At 46.0% G+C, this 25,768-nt stretch overlaps 1 protein-coding gene across 6 annotated transcripts in view; it reads right to left on the bottom strand.

Moving 5' to 3' along the window:
- Nucleotides 1-25,768, bottom strand: part of Ncoa3 (nuclear receptor coactivator 3) — an 82,590-nt gene that overhangs the window by 4,699 nt on the left and 52,123 nt on the right. Inside the window, exons 3-20 of one of the 6 annotated variants that reach the window (XM_029471976.2) lie at nt 22,736-22,840; nt 22,341-22,513; nt 21,738-21,838; nt 20,029-20,203; nt 18,767-18,952; nt 18,567-18,659; nt 17,786-17,926; nt 17,375-17,522; nt 15,622-15,998; nt 14,641-15,509; nt 13,194-13,323; nt 11,781-11,975; nt 11,154-11,453; nt 10,804-10,930; nt 9,736-9,907; nt 2,697-2,990; nt 1,058-1,129; nt 220-439 (exon numbers count right to left, since the gene is read on the bottom strand). In XM_029471976.2, the coding sequence (XP_029327836.1) occupies nt 220-439; nt 1,058-1,129; nt 2,697-2,990; nt 9,736-9,907; nt 10,804-10,930; nt 11,154-11,453; nt 11,781-11,975; nt 13,194-13,323; nt 14,641-15,509; nt 15,622-15,998; nt 17,375-17,522; nt 17,786-17,926; nt 18,567-18,659; nt 18,767-18,952; nt 20,029-20,203; nt 21,738-21,838; nt 22,341-22,513; nt 22,736-22,821 (3,859 nt within the window). In that variant the 5' untranslated portion in view covers nt 22,822-22,840. Of the gene's footprint in view, nt 1-219; nt 440-1,057; nt 1,142-2,696; nt 2,991-9,735; nt 9,908-10,803; nt 10,931-11,153; nt 11,454-11,780; nt 11,976-13,193; nt 13,324-14,640; nt 15,510-15,621; nt 15,999-17,374; nt 17,523-17,785; nt 17,927-18,566; nt 18,660-18,766; nt 18,953-20,028; nt 20,204-21,054; nt 21,152-21,737; nt 21,839-22,340; nt 22,514-22,735; nt 22,841-25,768 lie in introns of those variants that run through there. The other 5 variants (XM_021185545.3, XM_021185535.3, XM_085832253.1 and 2 more) reach the window with 5 other exon arrangements.

Raw genomic sequence — 25,768 nt, forward strand, 5'->3', positions numbered from 1 at the left:
GGATGAGGTGTTTGCGGGGGCTAAAAAAAAAAAGTCCAGCTGTGGGAACACACACTCCCTGCTTCTACAGCACACTCCAGCTTCCTGCGGCTCCACCAGACAGTTTTCCTGACAAACAAGATGGAGTGAGCAGTACTTTGTTTTCACACGCAACGGAACTGGCACAGCTTGTGGCCTTACTAACCCTACTTTGAGTGGGGCACAATCTGCCAGGTTTACCGTAATTTGCTGGATATGGAAACTGTTGTGGAGGGGCTTGCGGCATTGCTGAACCTGCCAAAACCCCATCCATGCTGGGGGAGGCGGTGACGTTGGGAGGTGGGCTGAAGGCCTGAGGCTGTGGCTGTGACATCATCATCGCCATCCTCTGCTGCTGCAGGTGATGGCTCATCAGCTCTCGTTTCTGCTGGGCAGCCATTTGGGCATTAAAGAAAGCCTGCTGGTAGCCAAGAGACACACAATTAACTTCATTTCATAGCATCTCACGATACACCAGCTATGGACGAGAAAGAACAGAGTGCCTTCTCTGTAACTAAAGGGTAGTATACACAAGCAGTTCTTTACACCCGTGGCTTCCAAACACTGCCCAGTGAGCGTCCTTCCTGTCCAGGGTCAGAGGCATTCCCACAATCCCAAAACACTAGGCGGTTATCTTACAACACAGCAGCTCATCACAAAGGGAATCAATCTGGGTGAGTTTACTGATGGTTGTAATCAAGTAGCCACTTCTCTCCAGCCCTCATCACAGACAAAGCAGAGTGAGAGTGAAAGACCAAGTATAGGGGCTGGAGACATGGCTCAGTTCCCACACCCACAAGGCTGCTCACAACCATCTGTACCTCCAGGTCCAGGAGATCTCATGTCCTTTTCTGGCCTCCACATGATAGACATCCATGCAGATAGCACACTCATAAACATTATATATAGATATATATATATATATGGACAGTGTGACAGCAATTCTTACAAAAACTTCAGAATTATTTAACAGGCACAGCTAAGGCCAAGCCGGGCATGGGTCCCGCCTGGACTGGCCCCTTCTCTGCAGGGAACGTACCTGGGGCATCATGGGCCTCATCACAGCAGTGCCCGCGGGGTTCTCCATTTTCATTTCAAGTGCCTGCCGGCTCTGATTTAAAAACTGAACAGAGTTGGCTTAGTAGGTCAAGTGGAGCGGTTAGTGAGCCCCAGTCAGCTTCACACTACCCCACCCAGTGAGACCTCTCCAGACCCACCAAGCCAGGGTGGGTCTGGAGAGGTACATGAACTGAATGTACCAATTTCAACTGAATTGGTACATTTCCATCCTGCAGAAGGAAGATGGCTCTACAGCCGAGAGCGTGCACAGTTCATTCACTGGACCAGATTCCTTTCCCAGCACCTACATGGTGGCTCAGTCACCACTGCCCCAGTTCTAGTGCAACTCATACCTCTGGCCTCTGCAGGCGTGTGTGTGTGTGTGTGTGTGTGTGTGTGTGTGTGTGTGTGTATGCGCGCGTGCAGACACGAACTGCACAGACACTCTTAAAAATACAGGAAACCTTAAAAAAAAATAGAAAAAAAATTCAAAGCCAAGCAGGACAGAGTTCCAGGACAGCGACATTGGTGACAATTCCCTGCCTCGGTGTAAGGCTTTTTGGCACAAACAACAACTATGCAGCTTAAACAACTGCAGCAGGACTGCAGTGTCAAGTGTCTCCAGGGACTGTTGTTCAGACAAGCAAACTACTACCCTGACTTGGTCAGACACTAGTGAGCATTTAATAGAAAGGAGGACTAAGCTATAAGATAGTACCGTGCGCACAGGCACAGAGCTTCCCCAGTTCTGAGCCCACTGCAGAGGCTGCCATAGCCTGGCTTCCTGGGCTCTCCTACTCAGCTGACTCACTGCCACCGTTGGTAACAAGCACACTCACCAGCACTTACAGCCTGTGCAACCATACAATTATGCTTTAAAGCAACTGCAGATTAAGGAAAGAGGACGGTGTGGATTCCCTAGAACTGAGGTTAGACTGTCAGTTGCCCACAGTAGGTGCCAGGAACTGAACACTGATCCTCTGCAAGAGCAACAAGTGTTCTTAACCACTGAGCATGCCTCCAGCCCCAAAGTGCATCAAGAAGTGGTTTCCATTAAAATACTGAGTCAACAAGAGTGCTAACACATGCCTGCAATCCCGGTATGAGAGGTTGAGACAGAAGTGGTTACACATTCTTCAAGGCCTGTCGCCTAGACAATCATCAAGATCTTGTCTTTAAAACAAAAAGCTGAGGAAATGCCTTCCAAGGGCCATCAAGACATGCTGCTCCTCCTGCTGTCCTGTCCTGTGTAAAACAGCTCACTGTGTGGTCCTAACTGGCCTGGAACTCACTCTGTAGACCAGGCTGACCCATGGAACTCACAGAGACCTGTGCTTCTGCCTCTCAAGTGCTAGGATTAACAGCATGCACTAAGCAAGGCTCTAAGAATTAAACTGGCTTGCCTGGAAAGTACATTTACCCACTGAGCCATTTTGCCACTGCTAATGTTATAACAAAGAATACACATATAGAAAGATACCCAAGTTTAATACACACTCCTTATCAAGGAACTGTCTGCACAAACAAAATCTTACAGAGAAGTGAAAGCAAAGAGTGGAGAGCCGGTGGCAAGGGCCATGGAGAGCACAGCCTAAGAGCCCCTGACAGCCCGGGCTTACCTGCTGGCCCTGCAGCCTCTGCTGAAGCTGCATTCTCAGCTGCTTTGGGGTGTTGGTCCTTGGTCTCACGAGGCCGGCTCTAGGATGCATGCCTTGCAGAGGAAAGCTGCCTTGCTGGCTAATCTGACCCATCATAGAGTTAAACGATGGTGACTGTCCCTGAAGGTTAAAGCCTCCTTGAAGGGGAGGACCCTGAGCTGGGTACGTCTGTCCATATAATGCAGCCTTCTGATCCATCATCACTGCTGCTTCTTGGCCTTGGAAAACATCCTGTTTGGACTCCAAAGCTTGTCCCTTAAACATCAAACACAAAGGAATGGTTAGCTACACCTGAGGAAGCAACCAAAAGCAAATGCTGCAAACAAGGGAAAAAATGTAAATCAGTACATGTGACCAGTGGTGGCTCAGAACCCAGAAGCCTGAAGCTGCACAGAAACACAAAACATACCACACACGCTCTCTGCAGGATGGGAGTCCTTGCATGCACACAGCACTCACACACACTCGGCCTTTTTTTCTTGGTTTTTCGAGACAGGGTTTCTCTGTGTAGCTCTGGCTGTCCTGGAACTCACTCTGTAGACCAGGCTGTCCTCGAACTCAGAAATCGGCCTGCCTCTGCCTCCCGAGTGCTGGGATTAAAGGCGTGAGCCACCATGCCCGGCTCTTGGCCTTTTTGGTAGCTATAATGTGTCTAATACCTGAAGAGATACTATTGGCTCAAAACCAGCTCTATACACTAAGAACCCTTACAAACACAAACACAAACACACACACACACACACACACACACACACACACACCTCTCAAACCAATCAGAGATAAATGAAAATCACAGTGGGCAGCACACACTCAGGTTCTCAGGTTGGCATCCTTCACCATGGCTCAGTGGCATTTGGGGCTTTGGTGTCTTAAAAGACTACAACTTGTTTGTGTGTTTGCTTTGTTTTGTTGGGTTCTTTTGTTTTATTTGTTTGGAGATAGGGTCTCTCTGTGTAGCCCTGTCTGTTATGGAATTAATTCAGTAAACCAGGCTGGCCTCAAACTCTGAGATCCACCTGCCTCCCAAAAGCTGGTATAAAAGGCATGCACCACCATGCCTAGCCTAGAACGACACAATTTTTTCTGGGATACTTTGGAACTAGTTTTTGAACCTATCACAACTAGGTAGCATCCAACCTTAACCCTTTTCCCCCAAATCTACTCAGTTGTCCTAAATTTTCCCCTCACCCCCAACAAGACTGAGAGTTCAAATCCAGAAGCGTGAGTAAAGACATTCACACCTTTTCTCTTATTCCTAGAACAGGGTTTCCTTCCCACTTAGGAGGACCTCTGGGAGAGCAGAGGGGGCTCCCCCAGTGTGTGGAAGGGAGTAAGTGAAGACATGGTCGTCAGCTGAGAGAGAACAGCAGACAAAGCCTCCTAAGCAGCGGGCAGTACACAGACATCAGCCACAGATGATCCGAGAAGAGCAAGTCTGTGGCCATGAACAGCATGGTCACAGATGGAGCCTCCTTAAAAATGCTACAGTGGGGGATAATTTTGACCAAGAGTCCATTCAACTGTTAATCTTACACAGTTCCTTCTTACTGGCAATGTAAGAAGGCTGAGAAAACTGAGTATATCAATATTCTCTATGCTAGGACACACTACAGCAAGCATTCTGTAATGTCCCTTTCTTCTTGCCTTTTTGGGGGGATGAAAAAGAGGGTTAGAGAATTTCGTCCTACTTTCTCAACAATAATTTATGGGGAGTCAGAGTCGTATGAGTATTTGTAAATGACTTTTTCCACTCTTTGACTTAACTCAAAGAAGCATCAGTGTGTGTCTTGTGTACTCCTGTGTAGTTCAGAACTCATGTCTGTAGATTGGGACAGCCAAGTCTCAAAAGGATGGGAGAAAATGAATGGTGATTTGGTTGAAATGTAGTAATGAATGTAGGTAATTAGATTCCCTGGTTTTCAAACATCAAAAGAAAACCAGTGTATTATTTTAATTTTTAGTAATAAATAACTATGTAGTGGAACTAACATAAATTATGGGCTGTCCAGGTGGCTAAACAAGTAAAGGTGCCTGCTGCCTGAGTTCAATCCGTGGCTCCCACACAGTGGATTAATAGACTCCTGAAAGTTGTCCTCTGTCTCCACGTGCATAGCAGGGCATTTTAAGTGCATGCATACATGTACGCTCTTGGCCTTTTTGGTAGCTATAATACCTGAAGTATTGGCTCAAAACCAGAGCTCTATACCCTAAGAACCCTTACATACACACACACACACACACACACACACACACACATTTTAGGGCTGGTGAAATGACTCAGTGCCACTCGATGCCTCTGCCACAAATGCTGACAGTTGACTCCCAGAGGTGGTCCTCTGAGCTCCATGTCTGCAATGTGCATGCAATATGCACAGACACACACAAAATAAAGTAAATTAAAACTTTACAAATCTGCTGTTCTCCCATAATTTGTGAATAGCAAGAGATAATTTAGGTAATAAAAGGTCAGCCAGGAAAAGCACCTCTGCAGATCTCCATCTCTGAGTGCATTCCCCAGTCAGACACTAAAGGTGGTCACTCACCACTGATCCTCAACAGGTCTACCTGCAACGGATAGCATGTTCCGAAGGAAATGTCGGGTGTACTGTGCGCCTCTGCCTTCTCCCAGGCCCCCAGACCAAGAACACAGTGAGCAGCCTGTCCTGCAGTTCTGCTGCCACCTATGCTCTCCCACTCCAGCCTTCCCTTGCTTGGATAAGGGTCGAGTGTACACTGAAGTTCCTTCTCAGGTTTTCCTCTTCTCTCACAGTATTTCCTGTCTGGGTACTCTCAGACACAGAGGATAACTAGCTATCAAAGTATGCTTTCTGCCCAACATTTCTGAACTCACTTGGCTTATGCAAATGAATCTGGGTGTCCCCAGCACTCAAACTTAGTCTGCAGAGTAGAAATCACGAATTTGGGGCTGGTGAGATGGCTCAGTGGGTAAGAGCACCCGACTGCTCTTCCGAAGGTCCAGAGTTCAAATCCCAGCAACCACATGGTGGCTCACAACCATCTGTAATGAGATCTGACTCCCTCTTCTGGTGTGTCTGAAGACAGCTACAGTGTACTTACATATAATAAATAAAGTGTGTCTGAAGACAGCTACAGTGTACTTACATATAATAAATAAATAAATCTTAAAAAAAAAAAAAAAAAAAGAAATCACTTCCCCACTAGAAAGAAAAGCAGCTTTCCTCCAATCTCCCCAGGACTCCTTCCTCCCGCCTCCTCACTACTACTCACTATCCTTCTAGTCTACGAGGCCCACTCCCAGGACCCTTCCCATGACTCCCGTGGACCCTTGCAGTGACCGGTATTTATGCTTCTACTATCTTATCATTCCAACCTGCTCACACCAGACACAACATCTTTGCGTTGAACAAGCAAACTATATGTGTGGGACTGTGAAAGGCAGCCTGTTTTGGTTGAGTGAGGCTTGCTCAGGTGACCCAGTAGAAAACTCTACAAGGGAGAGAACAGTGAGCCACGTTCCCAGAGACAGGTGCCTGACACCAAAGAGCCCCCAGCTCCATAATTCTGTGACCATCAGTCACACAAAGCCCCAAGCTCCTGGCATTCTAGCTAGACTGCACTTACCTGACATTAGCCAGGAGTGCTTCTCCCCACAGCTACCCTACAACTACAAGATCAAGGGGCTGCTTGGCCCCAACTCTCTCTTAAGCTCTCACCTTTCTTACTCACATCTCTAGCTCTTCTTCTCCCCATCCCTCTCCCCCTTCTCTCCACATAACCATGGCCAGCCTCTTTCTGTCTTTTCTGTCTTTCTACAATAAAGCTATAAAACCATAGACCATCTCTGCTCATCAAGGCCCACTATACTTGAATGATGGGATAGGCTTTCCCCTACAGAGCTGCGTCTAACCTCCCGCCAGAAGGCCTTCCTGTGCTCTAGCCATGAACCAGACCAAGGTCTCTTGCCTGCGTGGGAACCACCCAGTCCCCCCTCTCTCCCTGTCCTCTCCTCCCTTCAGCCCTGAGGCTGGCCGAGCCACCCACGGGGCCCCCACTTTGTTCTCAGCTCCTCTGAGGTGTCCAGAGGCGTCTGGGAGATTAAGAACCTGTTATCTCTGGCCTCCGTGAGACCTCAGACTGCCCCCCTGTCCACACCCCTTGCAGGCTGGGGTCCGTGGCTTCCCACAGGCAGGCAGCCACCCGGGACCGCGTGGAAAGCATGCAGCAGTCCTCTGCATCCACCCACCCACAACGGAACTCTGGCGGAATGCAGGTTCTCTCCCACTCCCTTTATTCCCCCACACCCACGGCCCTACAACATGCATTCATCTCCCTTCTCTTGGGCAGACTACTAAAAAGAATGTAAAGAATTTAGAAGGTTCTGAGACCCAACCTAACCCACTGGTAAATACAGTATAAGCAGAATTTAGCCAGATATCCGAGACTCCCATGTAGCCACTGCTGGCCACTCACGGTAGACCGTGTCACCGTTCCCCGGGCTCTTTATTCAGCATGTTCTACATTTCCTGTCTAGATCACAGACACTGTACTACCACTACCTACTGTCCTGACAACTCCCGTAACACTTTCACTTTGCTTTTCCTATTGTGGCATGTGCACACATGGAGGTCAGAGGATGGCTCTGTGAAGCTACTTCTCGCCTTCCACCTGCATGGAGACCTTGACGCATGTTGCCAGTTTGGGCCAGCCCACAGAACAGTACTTGCTAGACTATCTGATCACTGTGTCGCTTGTCACCTATGGCTGTCTTTGTAGATGTCTTAGATACCATTTAATGCTTCCCAGTTAACAACCTCGCTTCTGAGATTTCCCCAGCATTTTACTGTTATAAATTACTGTGGGTATTAAACACAATTTTGAAATTTTTGACGTTTGTGTGTGTGTGTGTCTGTGTGTGTGTGTGTGTTTGGGGGTGGGGAGTCTGTTTTGATTTATTTTTCAAGACAGGATTTCTCTATGTAGCCCTGGATGTCCTAGAACTTTGTAGACCCGGGTGGCCTGGAACTCAAGGGAGCAGCCTCCTCATTGCTGAAGCTAAAGCTGTGCCCCACCATGCCCGGCAACATTCTTAAGCTGGAAATAAAGCTAAAGCCAAGCCACCACAAAGAAGGAAGGTGCAGCCAATGCTCACAGCGGGCATTGCCCAGCATCTGAGTGTCACTCTGCAGATGGCCAGCCTGGCAACATCAACACTGCCAAGACCCGGCATGAGCTCTACACCTCCATGAAACCAGATAGCTCAGCCTGAACCGCCATGCCAGCTGAGCCTGAACTCACTCACATACCATACCAAGAAAATCAAACCTCATTAGAAAACTCTAGAGCACAGATGCGTGGCCAGCAAACAGGACAAGATAAGCAAGCTTGCAAGGAAGTATAGTGAGAGCCAGTCTATGATATTAAATATCTTTTTAAATAAACATGCTCTGTTATTTGTGTGGTCATCTGCCTAAGCCACACAATGGAGCTGAGAGAGAAAAAACTGAAACTACTCATCTAGAAAAACAGCAAAGCCATTTTCCTTTCTGTGACAAGGTCCTGACGTGATAGACCAGCTATCCAGTTACAAGGTCCAAATAAGTTCATTTCTGTTTTCTGTAAAACCTTGGTTTAACCATGTCTTGACCCATTTTCTGGAATTTGACGTGTTCCACACCCTATCCCCTAACCTTTGCCCTAATAAGATGCTCTGCCAAATAATTTTGAATGTTCTGCCAAGTTCCTACAGAATGAAAACCCCCTAGACTTGAAGTTTTGAGGCTCTCTCATAAACCCCACCTTCTCCTACGTCCAATGCTGTTTTCTCAAGCCCTGCTTTAGAGAAATAGCACTGTCTGGAAGAAAATAGAGCTTCTTCATTTGACCAACGGTTCTGAGTAATGGCCCTTACGCTCACGTGGTCTACAGAGTTCCAGACAGCCAGGAGGCTACACAGAGAAGAAATCCTGTCTTTCCTGAAAAACAAAATAAACTTGTGAAAGTGTATTTTCATGAGATGAGTATACAAAGAGGCAAGAGATGACAATGATCTAATTTGCCACTGTAAATGTTGTTTACCCATGGCCCGCCTCACCAGCACACTGGGCACACCTAACAGGTTAGGTCCAGACTAAAGAAAAAGTTATAAAAGTAAGCAGCATTTGATGGGGCTAAGAGAGGGCCACCTCTTATTTATTTCATGTATGAGTACAATTATAGCTGTCTTCAGACACACCAGAAGAGGGCATCAGATCCCATTACAGATGGCTGTGAGCCACCATGTGGTTGCTGGGAATTGAACTCAGGACCTCTGGAAGAGCAGTCAGTGCTCTTAACCACTGAGTCATCTCTTCAGCCCGAGAGGGCTCTTGACAAGGACCCTGTTCCAGGTCCCAGAACCCACATTTTAGCTCAGAATCATCTTTAAATCCAGCCCCAAATGAGCTAATACCCTTTTCTAACATCTGCAGGTACCAAGCACACACATGCTTTGTGTGTGTGTGTGTGTGTATGTGTGTGTGTGTGTGCGCGCGCACATACACACATATGCACATAAGCAAAACACATACATAATAAAGTCAAGTTAATAAATCTAAATTTCTTTAAAGTTAGGTAATTATTATTAGGGCCGGAGATGTGGGTGCTAGGGTCTGTTCCTAGAACTCACATGGTGGCTCTCAGCCATCTTAATTTCAGTCCCAAAGAATCCAAAAGTCTCTTCTGGCCTAGGCGGGCACTAAAATGTATATAGTGCACAGATGTACCAGACGTACATACAAACAAAGATCCATTATCATAAAATAAAGTTAAACTAAACAATTCAAGTAAGCAGCCTTCTTAAAACTGGTGTTTTCATTAGATGTTTTCTTTGGCTGTAGTAAAACAAGGGACAAATGCTCACACTTTCTCACAAGTGACACAAAGGTACACAGTCTAAGTTTAAGCTGTGTTTGTCTCCATGAATATGCAGACAGACTCACTGCCACGCTCTTCGGCTCTCACACCGACTGCAACTACTCACCTGATTCACGAGCTCAGGAATCCCCAAGGCCCTGTCGATCTCCTCCAGACCTGTGGCATCTGTGTTGCTCAGGAGTGTGTGCAGCTGGTCCAGCAGAGCTCTCTCGTCACTCTGGCCCTCTGCGTTAGAAGGTGGCCCAAGCAGATCATCCAGAGAGTTTCTAAGAAGAGGCCTAGAGAGAGACGTGAGTCAGCTCCAATGAAGCTCGGTTCGAGTTGGTGAGGTCCTATGTTCTACACCCAGGACCACAAAAAACCAAACCAGTGTTCTTCTGATGAAGAGCTTGTTAGGCTTTTAAGTTTTCTGAGAGTCTAGCCTCAAACTCACACCCACCCGTCTCTCCTATTTAGTGGTAAATGCTGACGGTAATACAATGCCCACACTGACACTGAAGTATGCACTATAAGATGTATGTGTTTCAGCTGACCTCTGGCCTCTGCATAAACACAGAATTTTTAAAAAGAAGACATGGCTGGGACATTTCTCAGTGGTAGTTTATTAAACAAATTAAAGCTAAAATGTAGAATAAGGTCCCAGTCTTTTTCTTTCATTTAAAAAAAAAAAGTAGAAGATAGTACAACAGCTCCCATCTGTACTACTGAAATGCTGTAGATGATTTTAAAAGATAGTGGAGAGATGGCTCAGCAGTTGTGAGTTCAGCAAGCACAAGAAGGCCCAAGATGTGCTCCAGGCAGGGATCTGGTGCCCTCTTCTGGCCTCCTTGGACACTGCACAAATGTGATGCACAGTCATACATGAAGTCAAACACTCAAACACATTTTTTTTCCCCAGAAAAACTGAGGCACAGTATCTGAATAGCACTTATAAACCTGTAAGAACATGTCTTTCCCAACTGCTACTAATGCATGGGAGATTACTGCTAAGAAGCCTTTTGGAAGTCTTGAAGGCTGGACTGTAGTTCTGCCTCCTCCCACCCTCCAGATGTCTCTGCTTCCTGCACCAGCAGATGGCAAAAGTCAACAGTGTCTCCATACTCTCCCAGGGTTGCTCCTGCCCACACTCTTAAATCCAGTGCAAGCATTCCCACATCCCAAAATAAAACCCTACCTATTTTGAGACCCATGAGGACCTTGTTCCATAGATAGCATGCCCTCTGGCCAGGAACCTGGTTGGTTAGACGGCACTGCTGGGCTATAGGGATTGACTCCCATTCCCATGGGAATCTCACCAGTTCCTGGGGGAGCAAATCAAAAATTTCAGCCAGGTGGTAGCACACACCTTTAATTTTAACACTCACAAGGCAGAGAGGCAGGTGGATCTCTGAGTTCTCAAGGTCAGCCTGGTCTACAGAATGAATTTCAGGTCAGCCAGTGCTACACAGAGAAACCCTGTGTTCAACCCTGCCCCTATAACGAAAAAGGGAATTTCCATTTTTTTTATTGAAAGGGACAGCTTACTCATTTGAAGCATCTGCTGCTGCTGCTGCTGCTGTTGCTGCTGCTGTTGCTGCTGCTGTTGTTGTTGCTGCTGCTGCTGTTGCTGCAACGTTGGTCTTGTGCCTGGCAGTCGATTAGAACGAAGTGGCAAGGTAGGCACAGAGCCCCCCATGGCAGGTCTGGGTAAAGCGGCACTGTAATCTGCTCCAGGTCTTCCCAGGGGACTTGATGCCAGAGGCTCCATTCTGCTGGCCCTTGAGTTAGCTAAGCCCCAGTCTCCGGAGGAGGAAGCCGGATGCACAGGAACATTTCTGCTTGGTCCTAAGATAGGCAGGGCTCATCAGGTCTGACACGACACACAACACAAAAGCCCTTCGTGCACTGGGAGAACCATTATTTACGACAGTAGCCGGAACTGTCATCCTGAGAGTAGGGCTGGTCACCTACAAAGACAGTATCTAGAAGCCTCTCCTCCCACATATTTGTTACAGGTTAGAAAGGTGGTCTAAACCAACTGGATATTTAAAAGACACCATGGTTCCATGGAAGGAGCCCTATATTAAAAATATAGTAATAATAAATTAAAATATTAAGGTTGTTACTTGAGTTCAATGTTTAAGGAAATGACCACACTTAGACATGACCTACCCATATTGGCACCATAATTCTCCTGACTATCCATCATTCTTGGATTCCCAGCCAGTATGGGCTGTTTTGGTAACCCAGGGAAAGCACTGACATTCTTCACTGGCGGACCTGAGCCAACAGACACAGGGCTATCCAGAGAAGCCGCTCGGTTATACGGAGGACGAACAGACTGCACAGGCTGTGGACTTCGCAAACCTGTTAAAAACACAGAAGCTTGCCACATTAGTATAACTAACAAACACTAAGCCCCCCACAAAAAGCCTTTCTCATAAAAACAAACACTACCATTTTCTTTTACAAAATAAATATTTATGTCAAAAAGAAAAGAAAAAATCCAAATTCCAAATAAAGTACAAACAATAATCTGTATGTTGGCCAAAGTGCTAGCTAGCAGTCAGCTGTAGCCGAATATGGTCATGTCCAATGTCTATCTCCGAATGCCATGGCACAGGCTGAGCACTGAGGCTCAGTAGGCCATGTTCAACAGGCACGAGACTCTGATGGCAGATGCCCAACAACACAAAGGAAGGAGGGAGATGGAGACAGAAAATGGACAGATGTTTTTAATTCCTAGAGATGCTTCCATCTACGCACTTATGAAGTAGATTCTCTACGTACAATTTTACAATAAAAACAAAAAGTTAAGCTGCCTTCCAATCACATAAGTGTACAGTTTCTTCCCAACCTCTTTGACTAATATGACCAGTCAGTTTAAGAAACAGTAAAAAGATAATGAGACCCTGTTGCAAAAAAATGAAGGAAGGAAGGAAGGAAGGAAGGAAGGAAGGAAGGAAGGAAGGAAGGAAGGAAGGAAGGAGGGAGGGAATTAAGTAAGTAAGTGTGGTGGCCATGCCTTTAGTCCCAGCACTCAGAAGGCAGAGGCAGATGAATCTTGATGATTTCAAGGCCAGGGTTACCCTTTCTCAAAGAAAGGGAGGGGAGGGGAGGAGTCTGATGCAAAAGATAGAAAGAAACAAAGAAGGGGGAGAGAAGGGTTCCTGCAAAGACCAAAACAATGAGAAGAGGCACCTCTCAGGGTTAAATACAAGGACCTTCTTTAAGGACCAAAAATGACATGTTTAATCCAGTTTGGGTCATTTAACCTAATTCTCCATGTTTAAGAAGAAGTCTACCCCAAGGCCCAGGTATGTGTTCTCTAAGAATCATAATTACTGAGCCAGGCATGGTGATCCCAGCACTTGAAGACAGAGGCAGACGGATTTCTGAGTTCGAGGCCAGCCTGGTCTACAGCTGCTTCCTGGTCGTGGTGGAAGCGAACATGCAACTGTACTGAGAAACTTGAGTGAGGTGCATCTGCACCCCAGCGTTGGGATGTCTCTGAGCAACCTAGGCCCCTCACAAAGCCCCACCCAACCTCACCCTTCCAAAAAGAAAAACTCTGGCTTTCCTCACCCAGAGAACTTGGTCCTGCAAACATCTGCTGTTTGGCCCCTGGGTGACTGCCATTTGTAGGATTGTTGTAGAAGTCAGAACTAGTCAAATCTCCAAGAATGGCATCTAGATTATCCAGGTCTCCCGATACCTGAAAATGAACCTTTTAAATTATTCTGTATGTAACACCAGATGCAGCTATCAAGGCATCAGCCAAAAAAAAAAAAAAAAAAAGAACCACTATGTGGTGGTGCACAAATTGAATCCCAGCAAACTAAGTTCCGGGACAGCCAGAGACAGACAGTGAGACTCTCCCTTTCCAAAGAATACAGGTCAACAACAAAGCAAGCAAACAAACAAAAACAAAAATAAGGGTTGGGGATTTAGCTCAGTGGTAGAGCGATTGCCTAGCAAGCAAGCGCAAGGCCCTGAGCTCTGTCCTCAGCTCTGGAAAAACACAAGCAAACAAACAAACCCAGCAGCAACCCATAAGCCATTACAAGAGATAACAATGCCCAGGACAGAGGCTGCTGTCTTGGGAGACACACACACACACACACACACACACACACACACACACCATCTCCACCTTCACTGCAAGGTTAGCCATTTCGATAAATCCCTGGGCTCTGCTGGCCCACACTGCACTTTTTGCTCTGCCACTATTTCCCAGGACAGGTGGCTAGGGAGGATTCATCCTTAGCTGGCAGAAACCTCCATCTATGAGTAACTTTTCTGAAAATGTATTGGTAAGTGGTGTTTAACAAGGTATTCACAGGCACACAGCGAGGGGCCCTGCTTGGATAAGATGAAGAGAGGTCTGAGCCCTATCCTATGAAACACTAGTCTTTCTTGTTCTTGCTAGAAGAGTGAGACCAGACTGGCCTCGAACTCAGAAATCCGCCTGCCTCTGCCTCCCAAGTGCTGGGATTAAAGGCATGTGCCAACACTGGCCCGGCGAACTCTCACTCTTGAGGGGGGGAAATGATGCTGATAAATTCAAACTTTTCCCAATAACATCTACCGTGTCCTTAACAACCTAAACTGCTTATTCCAACGTAGCCACTTCCATGAAAATACTTCTAACTGGACACTAAAAACTTATTTATAGGGCCAGTAGAATGGTTCGGCATGTAAAGATCTTTGGGGAGCAAACATGACACCTTGAGTTCAACCTTCAGTCCCACCACCCCCTCACACACACAAACTGTCTCTCTGTCTCTCTCTCTCATATACACACATACACACACACACACACACACACATTCACTATCTCTCACGCACAAACACACACACACACTCAAACTATACACAGTAACTATATAGTGAATGAAACCTCAAGGTTATCCTTCAATTAAAAACTACCCATTTATAATGTTGTTATAAACAACTGGAATGTATAACAAGGCAATGTTTATAACACAGAAATGAAGAAGCCAATGATGGACTGGAACAGAGAGCACCTTACCTCCTCGCTCGTCTCGGTCTTAATTTTGGGGTCTTTCTCTTGGCCGGAGCTGGGATTGGTGGAGCAGCTGCACTGACTCAGTTTACTGTCCCCACTGTCAGCCTGGGGCTGCAGCTCTTTGGCAAGCACATCACTGGGGTCATCCCTGTCCAGCAGGTATCTAAGCAGGGCATTATTCTCCTTCTTCTTAGGACTCAGCTGCTCCTGCCTGGTTGTCCCCTCTCCACAGGAAGCAGTGCTGCTAGTGTCCTTCCCAGTGGCCTCTGCAGTGATCTTGGCGACCTCCGCTGGGGAGTTGCCATTCTGCAGCAACTTGTGCAAAATCCGGTGTTTCTCTTGCAACAGAGACCCATGCACATTGGAGGTGGAAGACACTGTCCCTGATGTTGAGGAGGACACTCCAGAGGGGCTGGTGACACTAACAGAAGAGTCTTTGCAGTTTGGATCCAGGGGAGAGTTGGTCAAGGAGGAATGGCCTCGGTCGTCGGAGGAGCATGTGAGTAACTGCAGTAGTTTCTTGTGGCCTTTGCTTTCTAGGGGTCCCCTGGGTGTCTCTGACACCTCCGCACTGCTCTCCTTGCTTTCTTTGTCACTTGGGTGATCTCTGCTGTTTGACTGACACACCGAACTCTCCACTGGGTTCTGTTCACAGTATAAGCCTAGGGGGCTCTTAGAGTCCTGACCACTCACTTTACTTGGCTGGCTTATATTCATATTGGGAGAATTATCCAGTTTGGGGCCTGGTGAGGACAGAGTAGATAAAAGAGAGGTCCCCACGCCTTCACTGATGGCTTGCAAGGCACTGAGGGAGCTGCTGGAAAAGCTGTGGCTCCCTGTGTTGCCGGAAGGTCCCATGGGTGAGTGTGCACCTGCATATGGAGAAAGGTCGGGAGAGATGGTCAGGCACAACCTCTTTTCCTATTACCAAAGACACTGGTGAGGAAAGAAAAGAGAAGCAAAGGAAACTGCAACTGTGGATACCTGCAGCAGGAGAGAACTGGTGGGAGGCCATCTTTGGGCTCCCACGATTCCGCGGAGAAATCATGATGTTCTGCTGGTTGGGGCCGAGACCGGGACTGCCATGGGGGGGGCTGCTCATGCTGAGCCCATAGCTGCTGTTCTGATAGGAAGATGGCGACTGTAGGCTTTGTCCTGGCGTCAGTGAGGCTACGCTACTAGAAGCCCCGTACCTAGCTCCACCCATCTGCCCTGTGTTGCTAGGGTCTGGCACCCCATAGGTCCGGCTGCCCATCATCTGTACATTCTGATTTGGAGACATGCTCACGCCACACCCTGCTGTAGGAGGTCGGATGCCTTGTCCTACGGGATTTGGGTTTGGTCTGTATCCATTCTGTTCTCTGCAAACAAACACACACAAGTTTTCCTTTAAAAGCCAGCAAGGGAAGGAAGAGAGCAGGAAGGAGCTGTCCAGGAGCTGACACTAGGAATCACTCCAGTACCAAGTAGGAAACCCAATTTTGGGGCTACACCAAGCCAACCCAGCAATACTCTGCCTTGCTTTTCTACCTTATAGATATATTTCGTGTGCGCTGGTATTTTGTCTATGTGTGTGTGTTTGCCATATGCATGCCTACTGTCTGTGGAGATCAGAAGGCGGCATTGGATCCCCTGGAACCAGAGTTAGAGAGTTGTGAGTCAGCATATGGGTGCTATGACTCAGGTCTTCTGCAAGAACAGGTGTCCTTAGTAACTGAGCCATTTCTCTAGCCCCTCCTTTTCCTGTTTTGATATATACTGGAGATGCGGAGTCTCCTGCTCCCTAAGCAAGCTCTCCAGTACTGAGCTCTATTCCAAAGCCCATTGATATTTTGAGACAGGGTCTCATCTCACAAAGTTACCAAGTCTAGCCTTGAACTCGTTCATTAACTCAGCCAGGCCCAGAACTTGAGATTCTGCTGCTGCCTCAGCCTCCCGTGTAGCTAGGGTAACAGGTCACACCACCAGATGTCAAATATGGTATTTGTTTGTTTTGGTTTTCTTTTTTTTGGTTGGTTGTTGTTTATTTGTTTGTTCTTTGTTTTGAGATGAGCTTCGAAGTCACTATGAAGATTTTTTTGCCTCTATCTCTCAAGTCCTGGGGAAAACCCACAGGAGTTTTTCCCAAACTCAGTTTATACTGTGCTGGGAACTGAACTTGGGGCATCACGCAAGGAAGGCATTTTACCAGCTAAGCTGCATCCCTAGTAGTTTTAAATGGGCCACAAGATCTAAATGAGTGACATCAGCGCTGAGTGGCTCTGACAGCCATGTGCTGTGGAGCCTCCAAGGCCTCATTACAGCCGACCATACCTGGGGCTTGGCCTTACGACAGTCAATGAATGAACCTCTTCCTATGCAGTTTGTTCACCATTAATAATATCAGTAATTACTCCCTTTTAGTAGCTAGTAGTTACATTTGTAGTCTACCTTCTATTCAAACTCCAGTCCCTGGAAGCAATGTAAGTGTAACACTAGAAGTGAGAGGTAACAAGTCCACTACTCCCCCAGACACCACCACCCTCACCTCAGCCCCCAACACACACACCCTGGCCTCACCTGGGAAGCAGTTATTTAGTGCAAAATACTAATTTTTAAATAAAAATATGACCTTAAAGAACTTACATACTCTTAAGAACCTAAATTCACTTCACAAAATCCAACAGCTTCCCTGACTTTTCTCCCTGCAAATCAACAGCAAAGCATTGTGGGGACAAGGGTGCTTTAGTGTCATCACCTCTGAAGAAAGTGGGTCGAGACGAAGCCGTGACGATCATTCGTTACAGGATTGCGGAAGAGTTTGCTTTTTGTCTGCGCACTCACAATAGTTCCATCAGCCAAGGAGAAACGATACACAGGGGTCTCTGCATGGCCATGAACGTAAGCTATGGAGGGGGAAGCATACTGTCACTGTCACTAGCATCTGAGACTAGACCAACACAGACAGAAACAGACGAGGAGGATCACGCTTCGAGTACAAAATTGTGTTAAACTACATGGACATACACAAAAGTATAGAACAGCTACACTCAGAAACCACTCCCTCTCCCACAACCACCAAAGAGCAGGACAAGGGCTGAGCACACAGTGTGTGCTTTACAGCACCATCAACATCAGCACCAAGATCAACTCCAAATGCCTCCCTCACCTTCTTGATAGTGACGCTTCTGGGACCATGACTGCCCATCATTCAGACTGAAGAACCTCTGGATACATCTTCGGATTGTGTCTTCAAAGCCAGGCCTCATGGAAGATCTAAGTGAGTTTGTATCTATATTGACAACCTTTCCTATTAAAGATAAAAACAGAAGGTTCTAACCCTGTCCAGAAGAGCCTGCTGCTGGGTAACTGACTCGAATTTGAGAATGACATAAAGGAGACAATCTCAGCTCTGCCTTTGTCCTTCACACACAGCTGGTGGCTGCTCTCCAACTAGCTGTAAGCAAGCTCCTGGTAAGAAGCACGCCTCTGCACCAGATGAGCCTTTTATAATGCGCTGGTGCTAGGAAGGGTATTTGACTATACTTAGCGTTTACTTAGAGGAGAAAATAAGACTGCCAAATCAGAGAGACACAGAAAGTGAGAGAGCAAGCACTCAAGAAGAGGCTGATTCCGACAGATCACATAACAAATAGAAATGTCTGTCTGGAGCTACAGAGAGCCAGATTCATTCTGAGCACACAGGAGGAGACCTAGGTGGCGAGGCCCAGCGTGTAAGGCCGGGCTGAGAAATGGAGCTCAGTGTGTAAGGTGCTTGCTGAGGACCTCTGTTCCATGCCGGGAGCCCCAGGTGGAAGAAGAGCGACCTTGTCAAAAGTGCACACACTTGTGAACTCACAGAACCAGCAGTGCACACACTCATGCACATGCAGAACCAGAGGAATAAGAACACTTTATTTATAACGTATCCAAGGGAAGACTGGTCTTACCGGAAAGGTCATGTCTGGTAATAAAGCTCTCAGGACTGGATGGGAATGGCGCAGTCACGCGGCGAGCCACGCAGATCATACAGCACTGCAAGTCTACAACGAAAGGTCACCAGGTCGGATTACAGTGGCTTTAGCTGTGACTAAAGGGATACAACATCAGTAAGAAAGGTTAGGATCAGCACAGTGGACCCGACTCTCACCTTCTCCTTCTTCCAGCATAGCGCGAGGCTGAGACAGGGCAAAGCACTGCATTGTTTCATATCTCTGGCGTGTTTCGGGACTGGCATTCACGTCTTCCAAAATGTCGTGTGTTTTCATCAACATACGACAATTAAACGTATGGCTTTTTTGTCTCTGGTTCTCATTAGTCCAAGAAACTCCATTAACTTTGAAAAACAAATTAAAATTTGAAAACAAATTGAAATTATTCTTTATAAACCAAGTAAAACCCTGTCAAAATTATCAAGAGTTCAAGCTAGCATTGGGCCTTGCTCTTTGCAGAGGACCTGGGTTTAGTTCCCAGACCCCACATGGTGGTACAGTCATCCACAACTCCAGTTCCACAGAATCTAATGCACTTGGCTGGCCTTTGGTGCACACCTCATGCACATACATGCATGCAAGGAAAATTTTCATTATATATACAGAATTTTTTAAAATTCAAGCTAGGGGCTGCAAGGGTGGCTCACTGGTTAAGAGGGCTCAGTTGGCTCTTCCCGAGGACCAGAGTCAGGCAGCTCATAAGCACCTTCAACTCCTGCTTCAGATAATGTCCTCTTCTGGCCCCCATGACAATGCAGTAACACATGGCATACAGTCACATTCATACATACATGTAAGGGTTTTCATATATATGTAAAATCTTTAAGAACTCAGGCTATAAAGTGAGTGTGGCAGGGCAAGCTGCTGGCCCAGCTACTAAAGGGGTTGAAAAAGAGGACTGTGGCACACCCTGGGCAATACATGAGACCTTACCTATAAACAGAAGAACAGAGTCCAGCTATCTTTTCTTACTACACAACTCCCATGTGGTGACACCTAACATTTCAGAATGACAGTACCAAGATATCTGAGTAAGTTCAGCCTCATCACAAGTCCCACTGAACATTTGGGCACCATGGAAAATTTTGAGTCCACTGAGGCCAAACTGAAAATTTTGCTGGCAATCACTTATTAAGTCTCATTTTCTGGCTTCCTAGAAAGCACATCCAATCTCTTAAGAAATAACTAAGAAAAATTAAATATATCTAGAAAACATATTTATATGCAAGCCTGTAGTCAGGCATGGCAGCACATACCTATAATCCCAGCAATGTGAGACAACAAGACAAAAATAGATGATTATAGATTCAAAGCTAGTCTGGACCAAACAAAACAGTCGGGTAGGACCACAGATTCAAAGCTAGCCTGGACCACACAGTAGGACCCTGTCTTCCTCTCAAACCAAACACAAAGAGCCCACCTGTAGATTTTGGTAAGTGTTTAAGGAAATCCTTCCGGTCTTGCTCATGTAAGATGCTGTAGACACTTGTGTTAACCAGGTCCTCCTGCTTGTACTGCAGATACTGTGTGACATTTTCTGACACAAATACAATGTTTCCATCTCGATTCACCACAAACAGGAAACCATCCAGTGCCTACAGTGGAATGTGTTAATAATATTATGAAAATCCTAACCCCACAAAAGCATTAAACCCCTCCCCCCCATTTTTGCCAGGGTTTGGGTTAGGGTTCAGGTTATACTTGCAAAATAGAGCATTTAAAGGGTCAATAATATTAAAGAGGACCCTATCCAATACAACTGGTATCCTTATAAGGACAGATTAAAATTACACAGGGGAGGCATGCTCAGGGAAAAGGCCTTATTAAGACACATAGAGAGCCAAGGAGAGAGGACTCAGGAAAAAGCAACCCTGCCAACACCCTCATCTTGGGCTCCAGTCTTCAAAACTGTAGAAATAGGCTTCTGTTGTCTGAGTCATCTACTCTGTGACACTGTCAGTGCAGCCTTAGCAGAGGAAGATTACAGCCTTTTTTGTAAAGAAAATGGGGGGGGGGGGGGGAGAGCGGCCACTAGCCCAACATTTAGAGTTAACTGTTCTATTAACATTAGCATATTTCAGGGCATACAAAAATTTTAAAAAATAGGCAAGTAGGGAGTGACATATTATACACCTTTAACCCCAACATTTAGGAAGTGGAGGCAGGAATTGAGGTCACCCTGATCTATACTGCAAGTTGAAAGACAGCCTGTGCTAACATTACAATGTCTCAAAACAAAACAACAAAAAAAGCCTGTATGTTTTGGGACCTTGTCTCAAAAAAAAAAAAAAAAAAAAAAAAAAGAAACAAACAAAGAAAAAAACAAAAAAACCATTCTTAATGCTCCCCAATTTTCCACCTGATCTCAAGTTAAGCTATAGGAATTACTGTCTGTTCCTGAACAAGAGTTTAAAATGATGAACACAAAGTAGTTGAAATGACTCACTGAAAGAAAGACCAGTTGTCAAGTAAACTTGCTGAAGCGCTCTCCGGCCTGAAGTAGACACTGCGCCATGGTTAATCAGCTCTTCCCAAGGCAATTACTTTAAAAACATGCACATGTTTAATGTTTGAAATTGCCTCACAAGCTGGAGTGTAGCTCTATCACAGAGCACATGCCTAGCATGCATGAGGCCCTGGGCTTCCCTCCCCAGCACCATAAATAAATTCTCCAAGAATTCAGAGCTGAGGGTGGAGGATGTCACTCCGTCGTAACATGCTTGCCTACTATGGTCACCTAGTATGTGTGAGGCCCTGGGTTTAATTTCAAGCACAGCAAAGAAAAAGTAAAACTGTAGTGTACTATGCAAGCATTCATGGGAAAATTCATAGAAGGGTCTGAACTAAAATCCACTAAGTAGCACCTCTACGTGTTACTGACTCTATCTCAAAGAGTGTCTTTGCTTTTGTGTACATGTGTTGTGGTTTCATGTTGTACACAGTGCATAAACAGTATTTTATATATAGTGTCAGGAGGGTATTTTATAAGTGCTGTAATACTGAGCTCTGCTCCACGGGGGTAGAAACTATCTCCTCATTTCCAATCTCCCCTGCCCCCACATATATAAATCACCGAGTACAACAACCAAAGCGTGACATGCTTTGGGCAGCTACAATCCTCACACCTACCTGTAGTAAAAGCGGTCCTAAAGAGTCTTTATCAATGACTCCCTGCCCTGTAGAAGACACATCAGCTTTTTGAACATCATCATCACTGGAAATAGTTTTTCCTGAAGACACAGAAGAAGCATCGTGTTGAGCAGCACTACCTCAGCCCTTACACACACACACACACACACTCACACACACACGAGAGAGAGAGAGAGAGAGAGAGAGAGAGAGAGAGAGAGAGACAGACAGAGAGAGAGAGAGAGAGAGAGAGAGAGAGTATGTACATATACATGCAGAACGCTCACTAGCTGATAAGAGAAGGCCTCAAGGTTTCCCAGGAAGGTAGAAGACACCCAGCTGGCTCCCCTTCTGCTCACATGTTAGCCTAAGGGCCCTAGCTTGCCTCCCACCAGCATTCTGCATTCTGAAGAACATCAGTCTTCTGCCAATTCTGTTAATTGTTTCTTAAAAGGAAGAGCTGGTCAACTCATGGGACTTTGGTAAAGTCTTACTTAACACCAGTGAGGCTCTATTCAATCTCCTTGATCCAGAATGGGGGGAGGGAGGATCTCATACACATTAGAAGTCCAACACTTGGGTGTTTTTCTGACTCTGTGTTACCTTGTTCTTTTATTTGCCGTATCTGTCTCACTGTCTCCTTTAGGATGGCACATTTATCTGGCTTGACATTGAAGTTGTCAATGTCGCTGAGATTTGCAGAGATGAGCTCTGCCAGCTCCTCTATGTACTTGCTCTCCTGCTCCCGTCGCCACTTCTCACCACTGTAGACAAGCCTGGAAGGCGGAGAAAAGCCACAACTTACACCTCTCAAGAAAACTTAAAGCAGAATCCGCCCCATATTATGCATTCGTTTTGTGTGAAATAAACTAAACTTAGCCAACAAGAACCACCAAAGTGGTGGCACAAAGCATACACTGAAGAAATTCCTTGTTCAGTGCCACCTTTGATTAGCCCCTGGCCTTGAGAAACATCTGGAAATGGAGACGATCACCTACCCCTGTCCTGGGGCATCGCAGGGCAGTTTGCGTTTCCGAGACTCAGCGGCCAGCGGATCCAAAGAGCTTTCGCCTAGTCCACTCATCCTGATCACAGATCAGCAACTGCGGAAGAAGAGGTGACAAGATTAAAGCACTAAAAACAGGCATTTTCTATGAGGATGTCACATGGTAGAACAGCTGTATCCTGTGATCCTGGGGTATTTCTGTATGAATGAGTGTGTCTGCACGAGCTCAGATGCGTTGTAATTATGCTGGGCGTGGTGGTGCAAGCCTCTAACCCCAGCACGCAGAAGGCTAAGTCAAGAACATTAAGGATTCTGGTTAAGCCTGGTCTACAAAGCAAGTTCCAGGCCAATCTGGGCCCAGTGTCAACTTATATTTCACAAAATAAATTATGTTTAATAAAAGACTATAGCAGTTCAATCTTGAAACAATTCTGAATTTTATTTATACCAAGGTAATAAAAGCTAACCCAGTGATTTGGTAAACAGTTCAAGTAATGAGCCCAGACTAGGCTATAAGATTGGTTTTGACTTTCTGTGTATGAGTGACTGTTTGCCTACATGGATATATACATATGTATATACATATACAGCATGTGTATGCAGTGTCCCCACAAGCCACAAAAAGCCGCTGTCAATCCCCTGGAGCTAGAGTTAAGAGACAGTCATGATCTACCATGTGGGCATGTTGGGAACAGAACTCATCCTCCAGTCCCCAGGCTCTTTTCCTAGGTAGCACTTCTGTCCACTGGATCGTTTCTCTTCCATTGTTAAGTCCAAGTTAGCCTAGACTATATTAACATGACTGCAAAACTATCCTACGTTCTTCTTAAAGCATAGGTGCAAAGCCAGATACACACTATACGGGTTGCTGTAAGTCACACCACAGCCATTATTTACATACTGACGGCTGGAAATATAATGTACCTTGGTTAAGTTTCAAACACTAAGACAATAAATACAAGTTATTTCTTTTTGAGCTTATAATGTAAGGGTTCTATTAAGCCTCATTTAACTCTCGTTAACTCTTGTGTGAACATGACAATCACTGGTCTAAAGAATCCAATGCTGCATCAGTGCTTCAGCCAGCCAGCCTGCAGGTGTGCCACTAGGTGGCACAATTCTACCACAAAGGCCAGTTTAAAAATAAAAATAAAATGTAAAAAAAACCCACATGATCAAACTTAAAATATGTAGGTCATGTTTGTTTTGAGACAGGGCCTCATTGCCCAGACTGGCCTGGAACCCATAGTTGTGGCTGCCCCTGAGCACCAATCCTCCTGCCTTTGCTTCATACTGGGCGACAAGCATTTGCCGTCCTATCTGTGGTCACACACACCTTTTGAACCGTCTACAGTGTCAGACTACAGCATCATGTAGACAAAGTGTTAAACAGTCAAGTGTGGTTCTTTAAGACAGAACCACAGCAAATCTAGCTGTGTTGTCAATCAGTTCAGAGATTATTTTTTTAACTGAGCAGCATTGAGCACTTATATACCTATCTTTACTTAACTTATTCCAGAAGTCTAATATTATCTTCTTGCCCTGGTGCTACCTGGGCTCAAGCTGCAAGCCCACTTGGAGAACCGTCAGTGAAGAGCAGTTCATGGTTTGATCTGTACTCCACAACAGGTCTGACTTTGCTGTGCAATACAGCATACAACAGGAAATGAGCATCAGCGGAGTGGTGCCAACTCAGTGTAACTGAATACACAAAGACTGGCAGTGGCTCCCTCTAAAAAAATTAAAATGCTGGTATATGGCTTACCTGTTAACCAACTTCCTTTTTGTTATCTCAGGGTTCTGACAGGAGAAAAGGCTTGCTAACTAGCCCGAAGCACAAGGACACATGGCCAAAAAGAAGAATTAGTGAGAGGCCTCAGAGGGCAGAGGCACTCTCTTGCCTCTTTCCTGGCAACCAGAGATCCATCCTGGGGCCCACAAGCTGGAAGGAAGGAACCACGTTTTCTATACTGTTTGTAGACTGAGACCCGTGTGCATGCACAGACACTTAAAAAAAGATTAAACGAAAAACATCAATGCTGGTGTTCTGTTTGAGCAAGTTATTTTAAGGCCTAAGAAAAACCTTATTGTACCAAGGATAAGGCAGCAGAGACTGGTTAAGCCTTCCCCTTTTCCTAGCTTAGTTAGTAACAGAGGGAGTGGATGAGACAGAGCAGAATGGCACTGAACCAACATACACTGGGTGGTTACACATGGTGAATGAACCCCACCACACACGTGTGATTAGTTCTGTTCTACAGATAGGGAAGTGGCTAAATAGCTTGCCTAGAACCATTACTAGATCCAGATGGAAGAGGCTATGACCTATTCCATAACCAACCAAACCATCACCAGAGCAAACGCTTCATGAGTCATGAGTCATGCCCTAAGTCAAACTCCCTCCACCCAGCTCAATCAGGAGCCACATCAATAGCTGTGACATCTGCTGGCTAGGGCCATGAGGTAAGGGTCTGGGCAGGTAGGGTTACCTCCACAGGCATTATGCCTCTTCCTACCCACCACTCCCCACCACACTGCCTGATCCATGTTCTGCCAGCACTGATACCACCCTGTCTTCCACATGACTGTTTGTGTCTTCTCTAATTAATCTTCGTCTCAAAGAGGCACATTTTTCAAACGTACCTCTGGTTTCCTGCACGTGACAATCAGATCTCAATCCTATCAAGGACTGCCCAAGCTGCACCACTGAAGAGCCTGACTTCACTGTACTACAAAAACATGTGCACATACAAACTGTCAGTGAGGGCCAGCACTGGATAAAAGCTGGCTTTTCCAATTAGATGTGTTTACTTTCAAATAGATAACATTTCATTAGAAGTCTTTTTGTTTGTTTTTTCCCCAAGACAGGGTTTCTCTGTGTAGCCCTGGCTGTCCTAGAACTCACTCTGTAGACTGTAGACTAGGGTGGCCTTGAACTCACAGAAATCTGCCTGCCCCCACAGCCTGGTTCATTATATCTTTTTAAATCTACATTCATTCACAGCACCAATCATTCATCAGAGAA

Source organism: Mus caroli, unplaced genomic scaffold (assembly GCF_978045245.1).
Source record: "Mus caroli unplaced genomic scaffold, Mus_caroli_1 scaffold_2, whole genome shotgun sequence".
Classification (NCBI taxonomy): Eukaryota; Metazoa; Chordata; class Mammalia; order Rodentia; family Muridae; genus Mus; species Mus caroli.